This window comes from Trachurus trachurus (genome assembly GCF_905171665.1).
Source record: "Trachurus trachurus genome assembly, chromosome: 21".
NCBI lineage: Eukaryota > Metazoa > Chordata > Actinopteri > Carangiformes > Carangidae > Trachurus > Trachurus trachurus.
Window position 1 is genome coordinate 34,224,801 of NC_139899.1, and position 18,397 is coordinate 34,243,197.

Genomic DNA, 18,397 nt, shown 5'->3' on the forward strand with positions numbered 1-18,397 from the left:
TAATCTCTTTCCAGTTTAAATGAGACTCATCACCTAAAAATTAACTTGTTTTTAACTAACTAATTTTCACATGAAATAAGTAGAAAAATCTGCCAGTGAAAGTAAGTTTTTTGTGCTTGTAACAAGAAAGAAAAACTTGCTCCACTATCAGATTTTTCTACTTATTTCAAATGAAAATAGACTTTAAAGAAGTAAAAAGTGTCTAAAAACAAGCTGCTTTTTTATGTATAACTATGTGTGTATATGTATAAATAAACATATTTTAGGTAGAATGAGATTTGTTTTGACTAGAAATGACATTTTGACTAGAAATAAGACAAATATTCTTGGTAAGATTTTGGTAAGAGTTTTTGCAGTGATTGCTTTGGCCTCCTCCGGTTAACTGAAATTAATTCATTTCACAAGGCCTGTGTGATGCATCAAATCATCCATAAAACCAACCCTAGACTGTGTGAGCTTGTTCTGGTTTGCGGTCCTCGGCACACGTATGATACCAGGAAAAAACACCTAATTACTGGGGAAAAAAGAAGATTAAAAATCCTGTATCCAGGCTCCCTCAATAAGCTTTCGATAGCTTCAATGGGAGACCTGATTCACACGAAGTGCACTGCAAAAACTCAAAATCTTTCTAAAAATATTTGTCTTATTTTTTGTCAAAATGTCTAATTTCTAGTCAAAACTAATCTCTTTCCACTTAAAATAAGACTCATCACCTAAAAATGAACTTGTTTTTAGACACTTTTTACTTATTTCAAACTCATTTTCACTTGAAATAAGTAGAAAAATCTGCCAGTGAAAGCAAGTTTTTGGATCTTGTAATAAGAAAGAAAAACTTGCTCCACTATCAGATTTTTCTACTTATTTCAAGTGAAAATCTGCTTGAAAGAAGTAAAAAGTGTCTAAAAACAAGCTGCTTTTTATGCGATGAGTCTTATTTTAAGTAGAATGAGATTTGTTTTGACTAGAAATTACAGTTTTGACTAGAAATAAGATAAATATTCTTGATAAGATTTTGAGTTTTTGCAGTGTAATTTTGGTTAATTTAATTTCTTAATGCTCAGTTCAGGTGACAATAATAGGGATGTGATTTTCCTCTTTGAATCTGAGTGGGTGCAGTGTGGGCCTTTACACTTTGATTTTAAATTCAAGAGGTAGTTTTGCTTCTCACATCAGATGGGACACGATGCTTTTGAAAAGTTATGCTTTTTAAAATTATTTTATTCAGAAGTTATGCAAGTTCAATACGTTGTTGTGTGTGTGTGAATAAACATGATGATAAACATCCATCAGAGTAAATGACACACAATGGTCCTGCAGGCTACCGGATGCGGATCGGGTCCAGCACCGATAAGAAGGACTCTGGAAGGATTCACGTGGACTTTGCCCAGGCCCGAGACGACCTGTACGAGTGGGAGTGTCAGCAGCGGCTGTTCGCCAGAGAGGAGCGACACCGCCGCAAGGTCCACGAGGACCGGCTCAGACCGCCCTCTCCTCCGCCCATCGTGCACTACACCGAGCACGAGGCCGCGCTGCTGGCAGACAGGCTCAAAGGTCAGTGTGTGTGTGTTAACTTCAGTCACATGATCTGATCCAGAGTCAGTTTCTCCTCTTTTTGGTGTCTCTTCTCCTCTGTGTCTCTAACCCTCCTCTCCTCCATGTGCATCATCTGTTTCCAACAAAAGAAAGTTGTAGTTGTAGTCTTATCTGTCATCAACAAGAGTATGTAATGTAACCACTATTTCTAGATTTTTCTTTTAACTTTTTTTTAAAGAAATTTTTACCACTTTTTTCTAGAAAATATTTTACTTTTTTTTTTAATTTAAACACTTTTTGTAGTTTTTCTCTAAAAAAAAAAAATTTCAGAAATTTTCAATTTTAAAGCTTGAAAAATCTTACCACTTTTTTCTAGAATTTTGAATTTTGAATTTTTTTTAATCACTTTTTTCTAGAATTTTTCTAAAACGTTTTTTTGGGGGGGGTGGGGGGGGGGGGGTTGCACTTTTTCCTAGAATTCCTTTTTTAAGTTTTTATTTTTTATTTATTTATTTGGCGGTGTCGCCATGGAGACGAGGGCTTGGACCCCGGGTTGGAGGCTCTGATCTTACAAGGTTGGTTTTCAGCCAAGAGACGCTCCATTCTCCCTGGAACTAGTTACAAGTCATTGGTTTCAATGGTTCTCATAGTTGGGTCCTTGAGAGGGTTCAAGGGGGTCCCCAACTTTTTCTTGAAATTTTACCACTTTTTTGTAGAATTTTTTTAACTTTTTTTTTTTGTTTTGAGAATTTTTTACCACTTTCTTTTCTTTTCTTTTCTTTTTTGAGGAGTTTAACCACTTTTTCTAGATTTTTCTTTAACTTTTTTTTGAGAAATTTTCACCACTTTTTTTCCAGAATTTTCTCTACAATATTCCCACAAATTAACGCCATTGGCCCTAATTTTAACATACAGTACATTGACTAAAACAGTAATTTTCTTCTAGTTACAACTCATTGATTTAACCAGCACTAGGACTCTGGAGACAAGGGACACATGGAGAGGAGTTAACTCAACACAGTGAAACGAGTTCAGTGATCTCCTCAAACCAGCACCACCTTCTCCTCCACCTACAGCACGGTAGCTTCATTAGTCACCTGTTGCCAGGCAACACATTACGACATCACAGTGAGTCAGGTGAAACTGTTTCACCGAGAAGAAGAGAAAGAAGAAACAAAGACAGAGTTTGTTCTCAGACTGACGAGTTAGACCATCATGCATTGCAGCCTGTCCACTGTAGGTAGGTTTACTGCAGTGGAGGAGATGAAGGAGTTGACATGGATGTGATGGAGATGTGGAGATGTGGAGGTTTAGGAGTTTATTTTTTATTTTAATGTTTATTTAACAGGGACGATACATAGCCTACAACATTGCCACAGAAAATGGAAAATGTGATGCATACAAGACGTCTGGCTTCAGCTACTTTGGCCAGGCAAGGCAGTTGCAAGTGTTGTATGACAATGACTTGAGAGAAATTAATGTTCACATTCCTGCTGCTGCTTAAGCCAGTGTTTAACTTTAACACTAAACCTCTTTAGTTCTGTTTGGGATTTCATTTCTGATGGTAAAGAATTCCACCTGTGTGTATCTACCTTGCACCTTGCAGTGATGACATGGAGGAGATGGATGTGTCCTCACCTGTAGATAAACAGCTGCTTCTATAATATAACCTCCTTTACTCTTAAACGAGCAGCAGCAGCAGCTCATCTCTTCCTGTCTCCTCCTCCTCCATGTTGTTGTATTGAACGCCCCCCACACCCCCCTCCACCTGCTGCATAAACAAGCTGTTTCCTGTCTGTTTTGTGTCTGAGGCGGCGTTTGAATTCTTCTCCTCTAACAGCGGAGGAATAAACTCCATTCTTCCTGAGTGGGGTGCGTTCAGCAGCCTCATTGTGTTCGCTCTAATGTGACTGTAATCTGCTGCTGCGTGTGAATGGGGCTTTATCAGAGCGGGGAAAGTGTCTTCTTACAGGTTGTGTTGCAGCGGGTATTGAGCTCATTAAATGCTCTCTAATTCACTCTGTTCTGCCGTCGTCCGTGACGCCGCCGCCGCCGCCGCTGCTGCTGCTCCCGCCGCCGTTCAATTATTATTTAAATGGGGGGAGGCCCGCCGAGGCGCCGCTCTCTTTATGACTGAGACCGAGGGTTTTGGTTGAAAAGTCGAAAATCAAAAATGCCTTTTGTGCTCGGTGGCTGTGATGTTAAGTCACGGAGGCGTGAGCAGCGAACGCCCCACAGGAGGGTTGAATCCGCTCTGTTTGTTCAACTGAACGTTAGAGGAGGAGACGAGTCAGTCTGAAGGTCTGGATGGATGGAGGAGAGTTTATGTCATTGGATGTTTGTCGCTTAAATGCACCGTGGGAATCGTAGTCGACTCCCCCTGAGAGGTTTTTATGTTCACGGATTTGTGACCTTCATCGTCACAGAACCAGAAACTTTAAGTTTAATGTCGAACTGTGAGGAACTTTGATAAGGACGGCATGTTTTCACGAGAATCAAACTGATCAAATACACCCATCAGCCAATCAGCACCAAACATGTGGAGGCCAAGAGCTAATCCAGCTGTTGATTGGCTGCTCTTCACACAACATGTCTGTGTTAGGGTTAGACCTGAATAAAATATAAAAACTCAAGTCTAATTGTTGTGAGTTGGATCATTAAAGTGTGTAATAATTGTCCAGGTTTATTGGTCAAATCTGAATCTACTACCCATGAATATATCTGTATAAGTGTATAATTGCTATAAAATCAAATGTGTTTGGTTTTTGTTGCCTTATAATTCTTCTTTTATAACTACATATAGCAAGGGTCTTGCTTTAGAAAGCGTTGCCATCTTGCACCGCCATGTTTGTATGGCAGCCTGAATCCAGCCAATCAGAGAGCACGTTTCAAGAGCTTAAAGGGACAACGAGGAGTTTCTCCGTCGGCAGAACGAAAAATTCTGCGACAATAAAAAAGTCTCATATTAATGTGGATGAATCTACGTTACCACTTGTTAATGGGCCCATTTTCTATAAATATATCGTTTTATCTCTATCGTTATTTTGTTATTATTAGTGGTTGGAAATGCTGGGCGAGCCGACCAGCGTTTCTTTACTTTCGGCTTTATTTCACGGTGCGCGGAGGCTCTTAAATGTAGTGTGAAAACACTTTGCTTTTCCAAAACTCCTCGTTGTCCCTTTAACATGTTTATTGAGGATGTAAAGTTGGCGATTTTACTGTAACATGGGGGTCTATGGAGAATGCTGCTTTCTGACACCAGCCCCCAGAGGAAGCCGGGGGGATTGCAGTTTTTTGAACACGGAAGTGACTTCACTTCTCAGACCGACAACTGCCCCCTTGGTTTTACCTCCATTTTACACACTGGACCTTTAATCATCTAAGTCAATGTATCACTGCTGTTAACGCTGTCGTCTTCCTGTGTGACCTCTCTGACTCCCAGACGACCACATGTTCAGCGAGGCCACGGCGGTGCTGCTGACGTGGATCGACCGCGGCGAGGTGAACCGCCGCACCGCCAACCACTTCTACTCCATGATCCAGTCGGCCAACGGCCACGTGCGGCGGCTGATGGGCGAGAAGGCGCAGCACGAGGAGGAGATGGAGCGCGCCAAGGAGCTGTTCAAGAACGCCCTGCTGGCCATCCTCACCCAGTGTAAGCACTAAGCAGCACTCACCGTTAAACACGCTTCTTCACACAGGAGCGACGCACGTTTCCATGGAGACGGAGACCATCGATCATTGTGATAAGTGTCAGATCAGGTGAGAAGGTTTAATCAGACTTAAGGACTCAGTGAGTGAGGACGCTGCTGGACAACGACAATAGAAACAGTAGAGACAGAGAAGCTGGTCTGACCGGTCCAGGTGTCTCAGTGTGGAGACACAGGGAGACGAAGCTCAACAACGACACACAGAGTTCACTGGAGCTATGGGGGGTCAGGTGAGTACGGGTCTGGACTCAGTCTGGACTCAGTCCAGTCTGGACTCGCTTCGGTCCAATGGCAGCGCCTCCTGGTGGCGGAATATGGGTTTTGCAAAAGCGCCCAAGAACTGACATCTCTGCATTGTTGGTGAATGAGCAAGTGTGGTATTTTCAATAATTTAAGGACATTTATAGATCACCCACGTTAATAGCATCATTGAGGATCCTCAAAAAACAACAAACAAAAAAAAACAGTTGTCTACATTAATGTTTCAATCTACATTTTATAATAAACTAATTATAAGTATAATTTGATATGACCAAGACACCTAAAAACAAAAACACGGCCGTTTTCATCAATTTACAAACAAGTGGGCAACACACATACATTAGAGTGAATGGGTTTTCTGGGCGCTTTTGCAATACCTATATGCTGCCACTCGGGGCGCAAAACCCTTACCACGGGAGTCAATGGTGGTGTCGTTACTCTCTTTTACAGTGCTCTAGTCTAGACTCAGTCTGGTCTGGACTCAGTCTGGACTCTGGATGTCTTGATATATGAACTTTGACTTGTTTGCAAAATGTTTGATGAGTGAAGTGAGCGACACATTGAACGGCAGCATGAGACCAGAACCGACTCTGGTAGAACCTGGTCCACTCTGGACTCATGCTGCCTTCATCAGTCCTGTGGAGCGAGGCTGCAGGTGATGAGCTGTAAGTACAGAGCAGAGGACAGAGAGAGAGAGCAGCTGATCACTGACCCGTCCAGACAGAACATCAACCTGCTGTGGTGCTACAGGTCTGGTTCTGTTGGGCCCCAGAAGGTGTGGTCGTCGTAGTTTTGTTCCAGTCTCAGTCCTTGTCCACTTTGATGGTTTTTTACATGATTCTGCTTTGTTTCTTCTGCAGATTAAAGTTTTAGTTTCTCCACAAGAGTTTTTCTACTGCTCATCCAGGCTCCATGTCGTCAGCTGCTCAGTTGCCCCGACTCCGGTCCAACTCCGGTCCAACTCTGGTCCAACTCTGGTCCAACTCTAGCCTCGTAAACCAGCCCCTCGCGGAAATGCATTTCATTTCATTTCTCAGAGAGTCTGGCCTCATTCCCCCTGTAAGTGTTTGGGGTGGGCGGGAGTAGTAGCGTTGACAGACAACCCCATTCAGCCAATCAGCAAGTGATGGGGCTTTGCACCAGTCGGTCTGTGCCAATCACAGCGGCGACACTGATTGGCTCGGCTTTCTGAGGGCTTCAGGCCAAACGCTTACAGGGGGAATGAGGCCAGACTCTCTGTCGAAATGAAATGAAATGCATTTCCGCGAGAGGCTGGTTTATGAGGCTAGTCCAACTCCGGCCTTACCTTGCCCTGACTCTGGCATTACTCTGGTCTTTCCCTGCCATGACTCCGGCCTTTATCTGGCATTACCATGGCCTTACTCTGTCCTGTCTCTGGCCTTACCCTGTCCTGTCTCTGGCCTTACCCTGTCCTGTCTCTGGCCTTACCTTGTCCTGACTCTGGCCTTACCCTGTCCTGACTCTGGCCTTACCTTGTCCTGACTCTGGCCTTACCTTGTCCTGACTCTGGCCTTACCCTGTCCTGACTCTGGCCTTACCTTGTCCTGACTCTGGCCTTACCTTGTCCTGACTCTGGCCTTACCCTGTCCTGACTCTGGCCTTACCTTGTCCTGACTCTGGCCTTACCTTGTCCTGACTCTGGCCTTACCCTGTCCTTACTCTGGCCTTACCTTGTCCTTACTCTGGCCTTGCCTTGTCCTTACCTTGTCCTGACTCTGGCCTTACCCTGTCCTTACTCTGGCCTTACCTTGTCCTTACCCTGTCCTTACTCTGGCCTTACTCTGGCCTTAACTTGTCCTTACTCTGGCCTTACCTCGTCCTTACTCTGGCCTTACCTTGTCCTTACTCTGGCCTTACTCTGGCCTTACCTTGTCCTTACTCTGGCCTTACCTTGTCCTTACTCTGGCCTTACTCTGGCCTTACCTTGTCCTTACTCTGGCCTTACAATGTCCTGACTCTGGCCTTACCCTGTCCTGTCTCTGGCCTTACCCTGTCCTGTCTCTGGCCTTACCCTGTCCTATCTCTGGCCTTACCCTGTCCTGTCTCTGGCCTTACCTTGTCCTTACTCTGGCCTTACCTTGTCCTTACTCTGGCCTTACCTTGTCCTGACTCTGGCCTTACCTTGTCCTGACTCTGGCCTTACCTTGTCCTGTCTCTGGCCTTACCTTGTCCTTACACTGGCCTTACCTTGTCCTTATTCTGGCCTTAACCTGTCATGTCTCTGTCTTTACCCTGTCATGCCTCTGGCCTTACCCAGTCATGTCTCTGTCCTTACCCTGTCCCTATTCTGTCCTTACCCAGTCCTGACTCTTGATTTTTAAAACATTATAAAAGTTTGGAGGTTCCCGGTAGTCCTGTTTTCGGTTTCCCTTTTCTTTCACTTAGGTTTAGTGATTGGTTAGGTAGTCTTAGTTTTGGGGGAGAACACTGGGTACGACGGCCGCTGGCTGGCTGAGTGTTCCCCTCTCTTTTGTTTGTTTTGGCCGGGAACAATCCAACCCATTCTGTTTGTTGCTTTCTTGAGTATTTGTTTGTTTTGAATCAATGAACTTTTGTTATTATTTGGTGGCAACAGTTGTTTCCGATGTTTTCTTTGATGTGTTTCGGGCCGTACGAACCATTCATTTGAGGTTCGTAACAATAAACAATAGAACAATGTTCTGACATTATTCTCTCATTTTGTTTTATGGTTTTTCACATTCCGTCTGCAAATGTGTTGTTTTCATATGTAGCTGTGGGCGACAGAGTAAGACATGACAATATGGAGTTCGACCTGAGCACATGACAACACCTCTCGGCCCCCAACACACACACACACCGAAACACACACCTGTGGTCAGTGTGTCTCTCTCCTGTCTGCTGCTCCAGCCTCAGTCAGTGCTGCAATGCTACATAAACAGCTTGTTTTGTCTTGACCCTCCTCCCCCATCCCTCCTCCTCCTCCTCTTCCTCCCCCTCCTCCTCTTCTTCCTTGTTCACCCCCAAAGTCGAGCAGATCACCGGCGTTTTCTCCGCCGCCACCAGGCAAAAGGCGTGGGACCATTTCTCAAAAGCACAGCGCAAGAACATAGACATTTGGCGCAAACAGTGTGAGGTTGGTAAAGCCTTCTTCTTTTTCTACCCCCCCCATACCCCCAAAATCCCCCCTCCCAGAGACTCTCTCCTCCTCTCTGCTGTCAGGAGACACAGTGACAGACGAGCTGTTGTAGTCAGTGGCCCTGCTGTTGTTTTTCTGGATCACACACACACACACTCTGCTAGTCTTCCCTGCAGCGGAGATGTACAGATCTGACGCCTCCTCCTCCAAAGTGTGAGGCGCTGCTGCTATGGCAACAACAGTGATTGTCAGGGTTAAGCTTCTGATCAATTATTAATATCCCGAGTCAAATCTAGAAAACAAAACAAGTGTTTTCTAAGGCAGGGAGGGGCATGTTGGGAGGGGGGGGGGGGCACATTGTCATCTCAGGCGACAGTCAAGGCCGCACTGCAACAACACACAGTGGATTATATTATGGCAAGCAGATTTAACATTTAAAAGCTAAGTTTGACTATTCGGAATTAACATTGTAGATATCAACAACGTCTTTCTGACTAGTCGTAATTACATTTTGAATAGTTGGATTTTTTTATTCAAGATATCTGTAATTCAGTTTTGCCTCTTGTCAAAAAGAACATTTCAGATCCGCAACTACATTCTTCCTATCCACAATTGTGATTTCAGATATCCACAACTACGTTCTTTCTATAGGACAAATGACGTCACTTTTGCCATTCATGTGTATGGGGTTTGTCATTACAGATATCTACAATTCAGTTGCGGATATCCGCTATGTGAATTACAGATATCTGTAACTGAATTACGACTAGTCATAATTCCAGTTACAGATATCTACAACGTCATTTCACCTAGTAAAAAAAAAAGGGACATGTAGATATATTTAATTGAGGTGAATTAAATATATCTTGAACTGGAATTATGACTAGTCAGAATCAAACTGTAGATATCTCAAACTGGAATTAGTACTAGTGGTAATTCAGTTACAGATATCTGTAATTCACATAGTGGATATCTGCAACTGAATTGTAGATATCTGTAATGACAAACCCCATACACATGAATGGCAAAAGTGACGTCATTTGTCCTAGGAAGAACATAGTTGTGGATATCTGAAATGACAATTGTGGATAGGAAGAACGTAGTTGCAGATATCTGAAATTTTCTTTTTGACTCGGCAAAACTGAATTACAGATATCTACAACACATATCCAGTCTGGCTTTTAAATGTTAAAATGGCTCGCCATAGTGGATTGGAGCTGTGTGTGAGTGTGCGTGTGTGTGAGTGAGTGTGAAGCACAGTTCATGTTATTGCCACAGTCCCGCGGTGTGAAAGCCCCTCCCCTAACGGCTAGTATCCATGGTAAGTCTATGTACTCATGTCTCTATAGCAACAGCCCTGGGTTGTGCTGCTGAGTGTGTGTGTGTGTGTGTGTGTGTATGTGGAGACGCCGGCGGAGCTGCAGAGACGGGACATTACTCTGTCAGACGAGACGTGTTGCTGTGAAACCATCACAGCTGACAAATGAAGAGATAATGGATATGGCAGCAGCCATAACGAGATGTGATTAGGCTGCAGCCGGCGGACGCTCCGTCCCTCTGCTCCCGTCTCCGCACACGGTCACGGAGGAAGCAACAGGAAGTGTGATGTCACCCAGCTTTAAAAAGATCTGAAACAATTCATAGACCAATCAAAGATAAAGCAGCCATCGTTAAAGCTCCATACAGTATAAAGGTAGATGTTTGTATTAAAGGGACAACGAGGAGTTTTGTTAAAGCGAAGTGTTTTCTCACTACATTTATGAGCCTCCGCACCGTGAAATTCTTTGACCGGCGCAAGACAGACTCATGTTTTCATTCATCAAGAATTAAAGTCAGAGGTTGGAAGACGATCACATACCGTCGTAGTTCCCACCATAAACGGAGATTCGGCGGCGTTATTCTCATGACTCGCCACGAAACCGAAAGTAAAGAAACGCTGGTCGGCTCGCCCAGCATTTCCACCACCACTAATAATAACAAAATAACCATAGAGACAAAACCATAGATTTATCTAAAATGGACCATTAACAAGTGGTAACGTAGATTCATCCACATTAATATCAGACTTTTTTATTGTCGCAGAATTTTTCGTTCTGCCGATGGAGAAACTCCTCGTTGTCCCTTTAAAGGCGTTGGGTATTTTATTTTATGTTTCTCTTTTTTTTAGACAAAATGATTCATTGATTCATTGTTGAAATAATGATTTAGAACGTATGGTTACATGGTAACCTTGGTTCTCTGAGTGAAGAGACTGTCTCTCCACTCAGTTACATATTCCATATGTACGGGATATGACCCCCGCTGCTTGTCAGGGCACGTGGATATTTCTTTAAGACACACCGGCTTGCCCGGCCACGCCCCATTGCGTAGCTATAAAGCGCCTGCGCCGGCGTGTAATCACTGATAGTTTGATCGAAACGTGTCTCCGAGCGGCCTAAGGACTGGAGAGACAGTCTCTTCACTCAGAGAACCAAGGTTACCATGTAACCATACGTTCTCTATCGTCTTGAGACTGTCTCTCCACTCAGTTACATATTCCATATGTACGGGATAGATCTTTAAGACACCCCGTGAGGAGACGGTGCAACCACAATCCCACACCACAACGTGCAACACACGAACTATGTACAAATATACAATATATACAATTCACAGGAGAAGGCCCCGCAAGGCGCTAGGGCCAAACCTGAGAGGGAAAGGGCTGCCATGGAAGCCCGCAAGACGCAGGACTAACCCAAGGAGACCGACAATGGCCCCGCAAGACGCAGGGGCCAGCCTGGCCACAGAGCGGCCGCTCACTCAGCCTGCAAGACGCAAGGCCGAGGGGAGACAAATAAATGTGAGGTCGGGCCACGCCCAGCACACGCCGGAGCCTGGCCCATGTTGATGTTTGCCAGGACCCGCCGACACTGGGGGCCCTGTGAAGCCTCCAAGGGACCGCCACTATGGTCCCGTGGGACCCCTGCGGGCACAAATGCAAGCCCAGCAGACATCTCTGCACAGGCTGCATGTGAGAGGGGCCGCCCACACCATGGAACCCATGGTGCAGGCGGTCCCTCCACCACGAGACGAAGGCAGAGTCCCAAGTCGAACCATACCCCGGAAGGCAGACGGAGGAGGCTGGTTGGCCAGGGCCTGGTGGCTGTCAGGACCTTGGGGGACGCTCAGAGGACCCCTCAGCCCTGGCAGGTGGTCCTCGCCTCCTGCCCCGTCGGGGGTACCCACGCCGACGGGAAGCCTCCAACGCAGGTCTGAGATCCCCTTGCCATGTTGAGGCCTCTGGAGTTGGTGCCACTGGAGTTGGTGCCGGCTGAGACCACGAGACCATGTCTGTGGTACGCCTGGCAAGGCCCACTGAAACTTCCCTTGCACAGCGGCGGCCCTCCTGTGCCTGCTGCAACAAAGCAGTAGCATGGGGCCCAAACATAGCGGGAGGTTCCACCGGCACCTTAAGCAGGCAGTCTCTATCCTCTTGCTGCAGCAGGGATTGAGACAGCCACAGGTGGCGCCTAGCCACCCAGAAGGAAGCCAAAGCACAGCCTGCTGCCTCAGCCTGCTCCTTCATCACGGAGGAGAGGCATGAGGAGGCCATGTTTAGCTCCGCCCCCGCACCTGTGTCATCTCGAACCTGCCGAGACAAGTCACGGAGGTAAAGAGACAGAATAGCCCCAGTGTTGGCCAACCGGGTCTGCACCGCCATAGCTTTATGTAGCTTAGCGAGCAGACTATCCATTCGCCTGCAGTTCTTGCTGGAGCAGGTGGCGTTGCCAAGGATGGAGCTGGAGGGGGAAACCAGTGGGGTGAGGGTTCGGTCCACCGGGGGAAGTGTCCCACAAGCAACCTGGTCCCTGTCATGCATGTCAGAAAACCGGCGACATGCTGCAGACCACTTGTGGGTAGAAGTTGGGGAATGGAACTGCTGACACAGCAGTTCCTTAAAATCAAGCAGGAGGGGCACCTGGGTTGATGCAGGGCGCACCTCTGCATCCTCCTCAAACCTAGAGGACGTGGCACTAGGATTTGCAGGGAGGGAAACCCCCAGAGCTCTGGAGGCCCTGTTCATTACCGCCTCAAAGCGGTGAGCTAACTCCCCCCTCGTGGCGTCGTCCACAGTTTGCTGCGCGCAAGAGAGGTCGTTGTCATCGGAGGAGGCGACCGTTTCTATATCCACATCCTCCTCCGCCTCTTCCTCCCTGTCCAACCCTGAAGACGGGGGCAGGAAAGAACTGAGCGGAGGCCGGATCACCATGGGCCGAAGGGGGAGCAGAGGAGTCTGCCGGACCCCTGAAGACTCCCCCCTCCCCTCCGAAGCTGCAGCCGTTCTGCCAGTTTTCCGCCTCGGCCCCTCAGAAACCTGAGGGCCTGAGCGTTTTGGGGCAAAGAAACGACACCGAGCCTCCCTAGTATGTGGGGGCAGAATAAAACAGTCCATGCATGATTGAGGTTTCTCACTTGAGGCCAAGGCATGCTCATGCCCCAAACAAAGCACGCAACTATCATGCCCATCCTCTAGGGGCATGGCCACCCCACAGCCCACACAGCAATAGCCCTCCTGGCTTGCCATACTGCCCAGGACCGGAAACAGGAAGTACCACACTTCCTGTTTACAGGTAGCCTGTAGCACCGCAGCTAACTTTGCTTTTAATTTGCTTTTGTGAGTGTACTTTGCGTGCCGGCCCTGTGGGAACCGTACGCTTATGATGGGGTGAGAGTGCTCGAACTGTTGGAGAAGGGAGACAGACGTTCGCCGCCGGGCGCGTCAGCCCGCGAGCCGCGGGCAATACGCCGGTGAGGGAACACTGCCGAGGCCGGCCCGGGAGCCAAAGAGCTCCGGCTCAGCCACACAGATGATGTTCGCCGTGAATCCACCCGGCGCGTCAGCCCGCGAGCCGCGAGCAATACGCCGGTGAGGAACGCTGCCGAGGCCGGGAGCCGAAGAGCTCCGGCTCAACCACACAGCTACGATGTTCGCCGTGAATCCACCCGGCGCGTCAGCCCGCGAGCCGCGGGCAATACGCCGATGGGAGACACTGCCGACCCAGTCAGTACTCAACCACCAAGCGCGTCAGCTCACGAACCGCGAGCAATACGCTGGGGAGAGAGCACAGTACCGGACGCAGTCCGTGTGTATCCACCAAGCGCGTTAGCTCACGAGCCGCGAGCGATACGCCGGGAGGAACACAGCCACCGCCGCTGGGAGCCAGAGGACCTCCGGCCGGACCAGACAGGCTATGGTTTTCTTTTCTTTCTTTTTTTTCCTTTTTTTTTGTTGAAAAGGACAGACAGAAAGAGCTTCGGATACAGCAATCCAGGGAGGCTGCCAGTGACAGACGCCCCGACTCACACAAGTAAGCGGATTCACTGCTATATCTATTGCTCCTCTTTCAGTGATAATTTCTCGGATTGTGAGACACAGCACCCTGACGTACAACGTGGAGATCAAACAATCAGTGATTACACGCCGGCGCAGGCGCTTTATAGCTACGCAATGGGGCGTGGCCGGGCAAGCCGGTGTGTCTTAAAGAAATATCCACGTGCCCTGACAAGCAGCGGGGGTCATATCCCGTACATATGGAATATGTAACTGAGTGGAGAGACAGTCTCAAGACGATAGAGAACAAGCTTCCTGGCAGCAGAGAAACACTCAACATTAACACCATATCTGGCTGTGTATGTCTTTTTTACTGTAATACTGTATAAAGTCTGTTCATTGAGTTTGAACGCGCCGAGGCTCCAGAGGCAGAATGTGAGCGTCACCTCGACTGAGAACAGAAACGTTGGTTTCATGTTCTGAGCTGATAAACTGGAACCTCACACAGCCCCGGGCCGGTTCACTGCAAACAGTTAAAAAACCATTTTGCATGATCCCCACATTTTACACCCCACTACCCCATGGTAAATATGGCTCCGTACTCGTGCTCGATGAGCTGTGTGTGTGTGTGTGTGAGTCTGTAGGTGTGTGTTTTATCTCTGAGGACACTGTCACTGTGTGTGTGTGTTGTGGTGTTTCAGGAGCTGAGGAACGCTCACAGCGAGGAGATCATGGGCATCAGACGAGAGGAGGAGATGGAGATGTCGGACGACGACCTGGACGAGAATCCCTGCAAGAGGATCCGCATGGAGGAGAACGGTACGACACAACAACATGGCCGACAGCAGATGTATCCCAGATTTGATCGGATTTCTGAGGATCCCAGTTTTGTGTTTGTGCATGTAAACCAGCCTTTTCTGTCAGAGCTACTAATTATGGGAACTCAGTAACAAACAAGATCAGAGACATTAGTAAATTTACTGGTTTTAAATCTAAGATAAAATCATGGCTCAAATGAACTCAATCTTGCACCAATCCACCATAAATTCAAATATTGGCTCACTATCCTGCAATCTTTTTAGTGTTGTGTCTCAAAGGGATAGTTCAACATTTTGGCAAATTGGCCCATCACCATAATCCCTATAGTCATAGCAGTAGGTTCGTTACCTTTAATTGTCGGTGCAAGCTATTTTTAGAACGGCGGAGCAGAGCCGTGAGCTGCTCAGAGCTACGCTACGGAGGCTCATTATGGGATTTCTTGGTTTCTAACTCATCAAACTCATCAAATACACAATCCAACAACTCCACAACGCTCTGGTGGACAAGTTGTGACCTGCACATTCACCACACTATGAGATAATAACACAACGTTACCTTTACTAACCTTTACTGGCCTCATTTTGACAGATGTCAAGCGATTGCAGTTGTTAGAAACCAGGATCCTGGTATTAATCATGTAAACAGGACATGAATAACCAGGTTTCTCTGTGTTGATGTAAGGTCAGTGTATCTTTTGGTCATTGGATTTTCTTCTGATGAATAGGAATTAAAAAACAAAAAAAGATTGGTTTATTTGATTTTCATGTTGAAATACAAGAAATAAAATGGAAACACAAAGCATTCTTCTTTTTGATTGTCAAAGAGCAATTAACTACATTTTAAAAACAGTTTGATTTTCATATTCTATTTCATATAACAAAAAATAAAATCACTAGACAACAGAAACTAACAAACAGACCAAAAACAACCTTTTTTTTTTCTTTTTTTCAAATATGAAAAAATCTGTGTTTTTGGTCTGTTTTTTAATTTCGGTTGTCTAGAGATCTAATTTTTTTATATTTGAAATAGAACATGAAAATCAAACTGTTTTTTTTTATTTAGTTAATTGCTCTTTGACTCTCAAAAAGAAGAATGCTTCGTGTTTCAATTTGACTTTTTGTATTTCAAAATGAAAATCAAATAAACCAATTGTTTTCATCAAAAGAAAACCCAATGACCAAAAGACACACTGACCATGTAAACACAGTGAGTCAGTGAAAATCAACTCGAGGCTGAAAACACTTTAACTTGATGAATCCTCACACAAGCTTCTCTGTGTGTGTGTGTGTGTGTGTGTGTGTGTGTGTGTGTGTGTGTGTGTGTGTGTGTGTGTGTGTAGGAGTGTGTGAGCAGACGTCGCTGCGGGAGGAGAACGACTCTCTCCGCTGGCAGCTGGACTCGTACCGGAGCGAGGTGGAGCTGATGAGGAAGGAGCAGAGTCGGCCCGGTCGCCACGACGACGACGCACACGCACACAGACACACACACAGTCCAGAGGCTCAGATCCAGCTGCTGCAGCAGAGCATGGTCAGCATGCAGCAGGTAGGCTGCCATGACGACCAACACTCTTCATCCTCCTCTTCTTCCTCCTCCTCTTCCTCATCCTCTTGCTATTTCTTCTCCTCCTTCTCCTTCTTTCCTCCAACTCTTCCTCTTCCTCCTCTTCCTCCTCTCTCCTCCTCCTTCTCCCCCTCCTCTTCCTCCATTCTCCTTCTTTCCTCCTCCTCTTCCTTCTCCCCCTGCTCTTCAACCTCCCCCTCCTCTCCCTCCTCCTCCTCCTCCTCCATCTCCTCTGTCCTCCTCCCTCTACTATTCCTCTTCCTCCTCTTCCTCCTCCTCCTTTTATCAGTTTCTGAGGTTCAGACTGAGCTGCTCCACAGCCGCCACCTTGTCCGTCCCTGACTCCGCCCCCTCACCCAGAAGGGGGAGGAGCCTGTGTGATGATGTCGTCCAATGAGTCAGTTAACCAATCACAGAGCGGTAACGTGTCAGTCAAAGAGGCTCCGCCCCCTCGGCCCTCCTGTAGCGGTTAATAAACAGGAAGTGGAGACTGACTCCCTCTAGTGGTCAGGAGAGGAACTGCAGCCGCTACAATCCATCGTACAGATCTACGTTGTTTTCACGATATAATTTCATCGTAATATATTTTTTTAAAGGGACAACAAGGAGTTTTGTAAAAGCGAAGTGTCTTCACACTACATTTATGAGCCTCTGCACCGTGAAATTCTTTGACCGGCGCAAGACAGACTCATGTTTTCATTCATCAAGAATTAAAGTCAGAGGTTGGAAGACGATCACATACCGTCGTAGTTCCCACCATAAACGGAGATTCGGCGGCGTTATTCTCATGACTCGCCACGAAACCGAAAGTAAAGAAACGCTGGTCGGCTCGCCCAGCATTTCCACCACCACTAATAATAACAAAATAACCATAGAGACAAAACCATAGATTTATCTAAAATGGACCATTAACAAGTGGTAACGTAGATTCATCCACATTAATATGAGACTTTTTATAACCAGATAGAAACTCCTCATTGTCCCTTTAAATAATAAAGTGAGTTGATATTTACAGAAGCTGTTTTATGTGACTCGTCTGAACCGAGGGAACAGGTGACACAAACAGGAAGCGACAGCAGCGGCGTGACGTTTCCCCCACGCTGTGACACACTCACACCCGGCCAGAGAGAGTGTGTGTGTGTATGTGTGTGTGTGTGTGTGTGTCGTCTCTAATGCGCCTCGTTTTATCAGCGCTGTCACTTCAGATGGAGGGAGACAGGAAGTCGAGTCGAATCAGGCGAAGTCGCCGAGCTGCTGCTTCTCTATGGGATCAGTGTGTGAGCAAGGGATTATTATGGGATGTCTCTGAGTCGACGCTGCTGACACACACACTGTTGTTGTTGTTTTAGTGTTTGATTGATTGAGGGGAAGCAAAGTGGAGTCGACTCCCTGCTGATGAAACCACACACACACACACACACACACACACACACACACACACACACACACACACACACACACACACACACACACACACACACACACACAGACACACTAGGGGTTGCATGACTTCACATTTTTTAAAGTCGACTCTAATGTTGTGAAAGTCGAGTCGACTCGGATGACGTCATTCATATTTTTCCCATCATATCTAAAATCACAGGAGGAGGGAAAAGCTTTGCAACAATCTGTATTCACTGACTGACAGAAACTAGTACAGAACAGCAGCTTTATAAACAACAAGCTGTAAATCAGTTGTTTGTTTTGTAACATACACTCCTATATAAGTGCAAAAGATAATACTGTAGCTACTGTCGGTTAAACAATCAGGGAGGAAAACGACACACAGGCCTCGTCACCATCACAGTCCTGTCACTCACAGTTTTTGTTTTTCGATCCTGGTTGGTTGTTGATATATGCACTGCAAAAACTCAAATATCTTACCAAGAATATTATTCTAGTCAAAACAAATCTCATTCTACTTAAAATAAGACTCATCACATTAAAAGCAGCTTGTTTTTAGACACTTTTTACTTCTTTCAAGCTGATTTTCACTTGAAATAAGTAGAAAAATCTGATAGTGGAGCAAGTTTTTCTTCCTTATTACAAACACAAAAAACTTGCTTTCACTGGCAGATTTTTCTA

At 46.3% G+C, this 18,397-nt stretch overlaps 1 protein-coding gene across 1 annotated transcript in view; it reads left to right on the forward strand.

Moving 5' to 3' along the window:
• The window catches only part of enox1 (ecto-NOX disulfide-thiol exchanger 1), a gene marked incomplete at its 3' end in the record, with an annotated part of 41,829 nt that overhangs the window by 12,867 nt on the left and 10,565 nt on the right, over positions 1-18,397 (forward strand). The window contains exons 5-9 of the mRNA XM_083996399.1: positions 1,318-1,551; positions 4,976-5,188; positions 8,513-8,619; positions 14,635-14,752; positions 16,092-16,294. Of these exons, the coding sequence (XP_083852525.1) occupies positions 1,318-1,551; positions 4,976-5,188; positions 8,513-8,619; positions 14,635-14,752; positions 16,092-16,294 (875 nt within the window). The remainder of the gene's footprint in view (positions 1-1,317; positions 1,552-4,975; positions 5,189-8,512; positions 8,620-14,634; positions 14,753-16,091; positions 16,295-18,397) is intronic.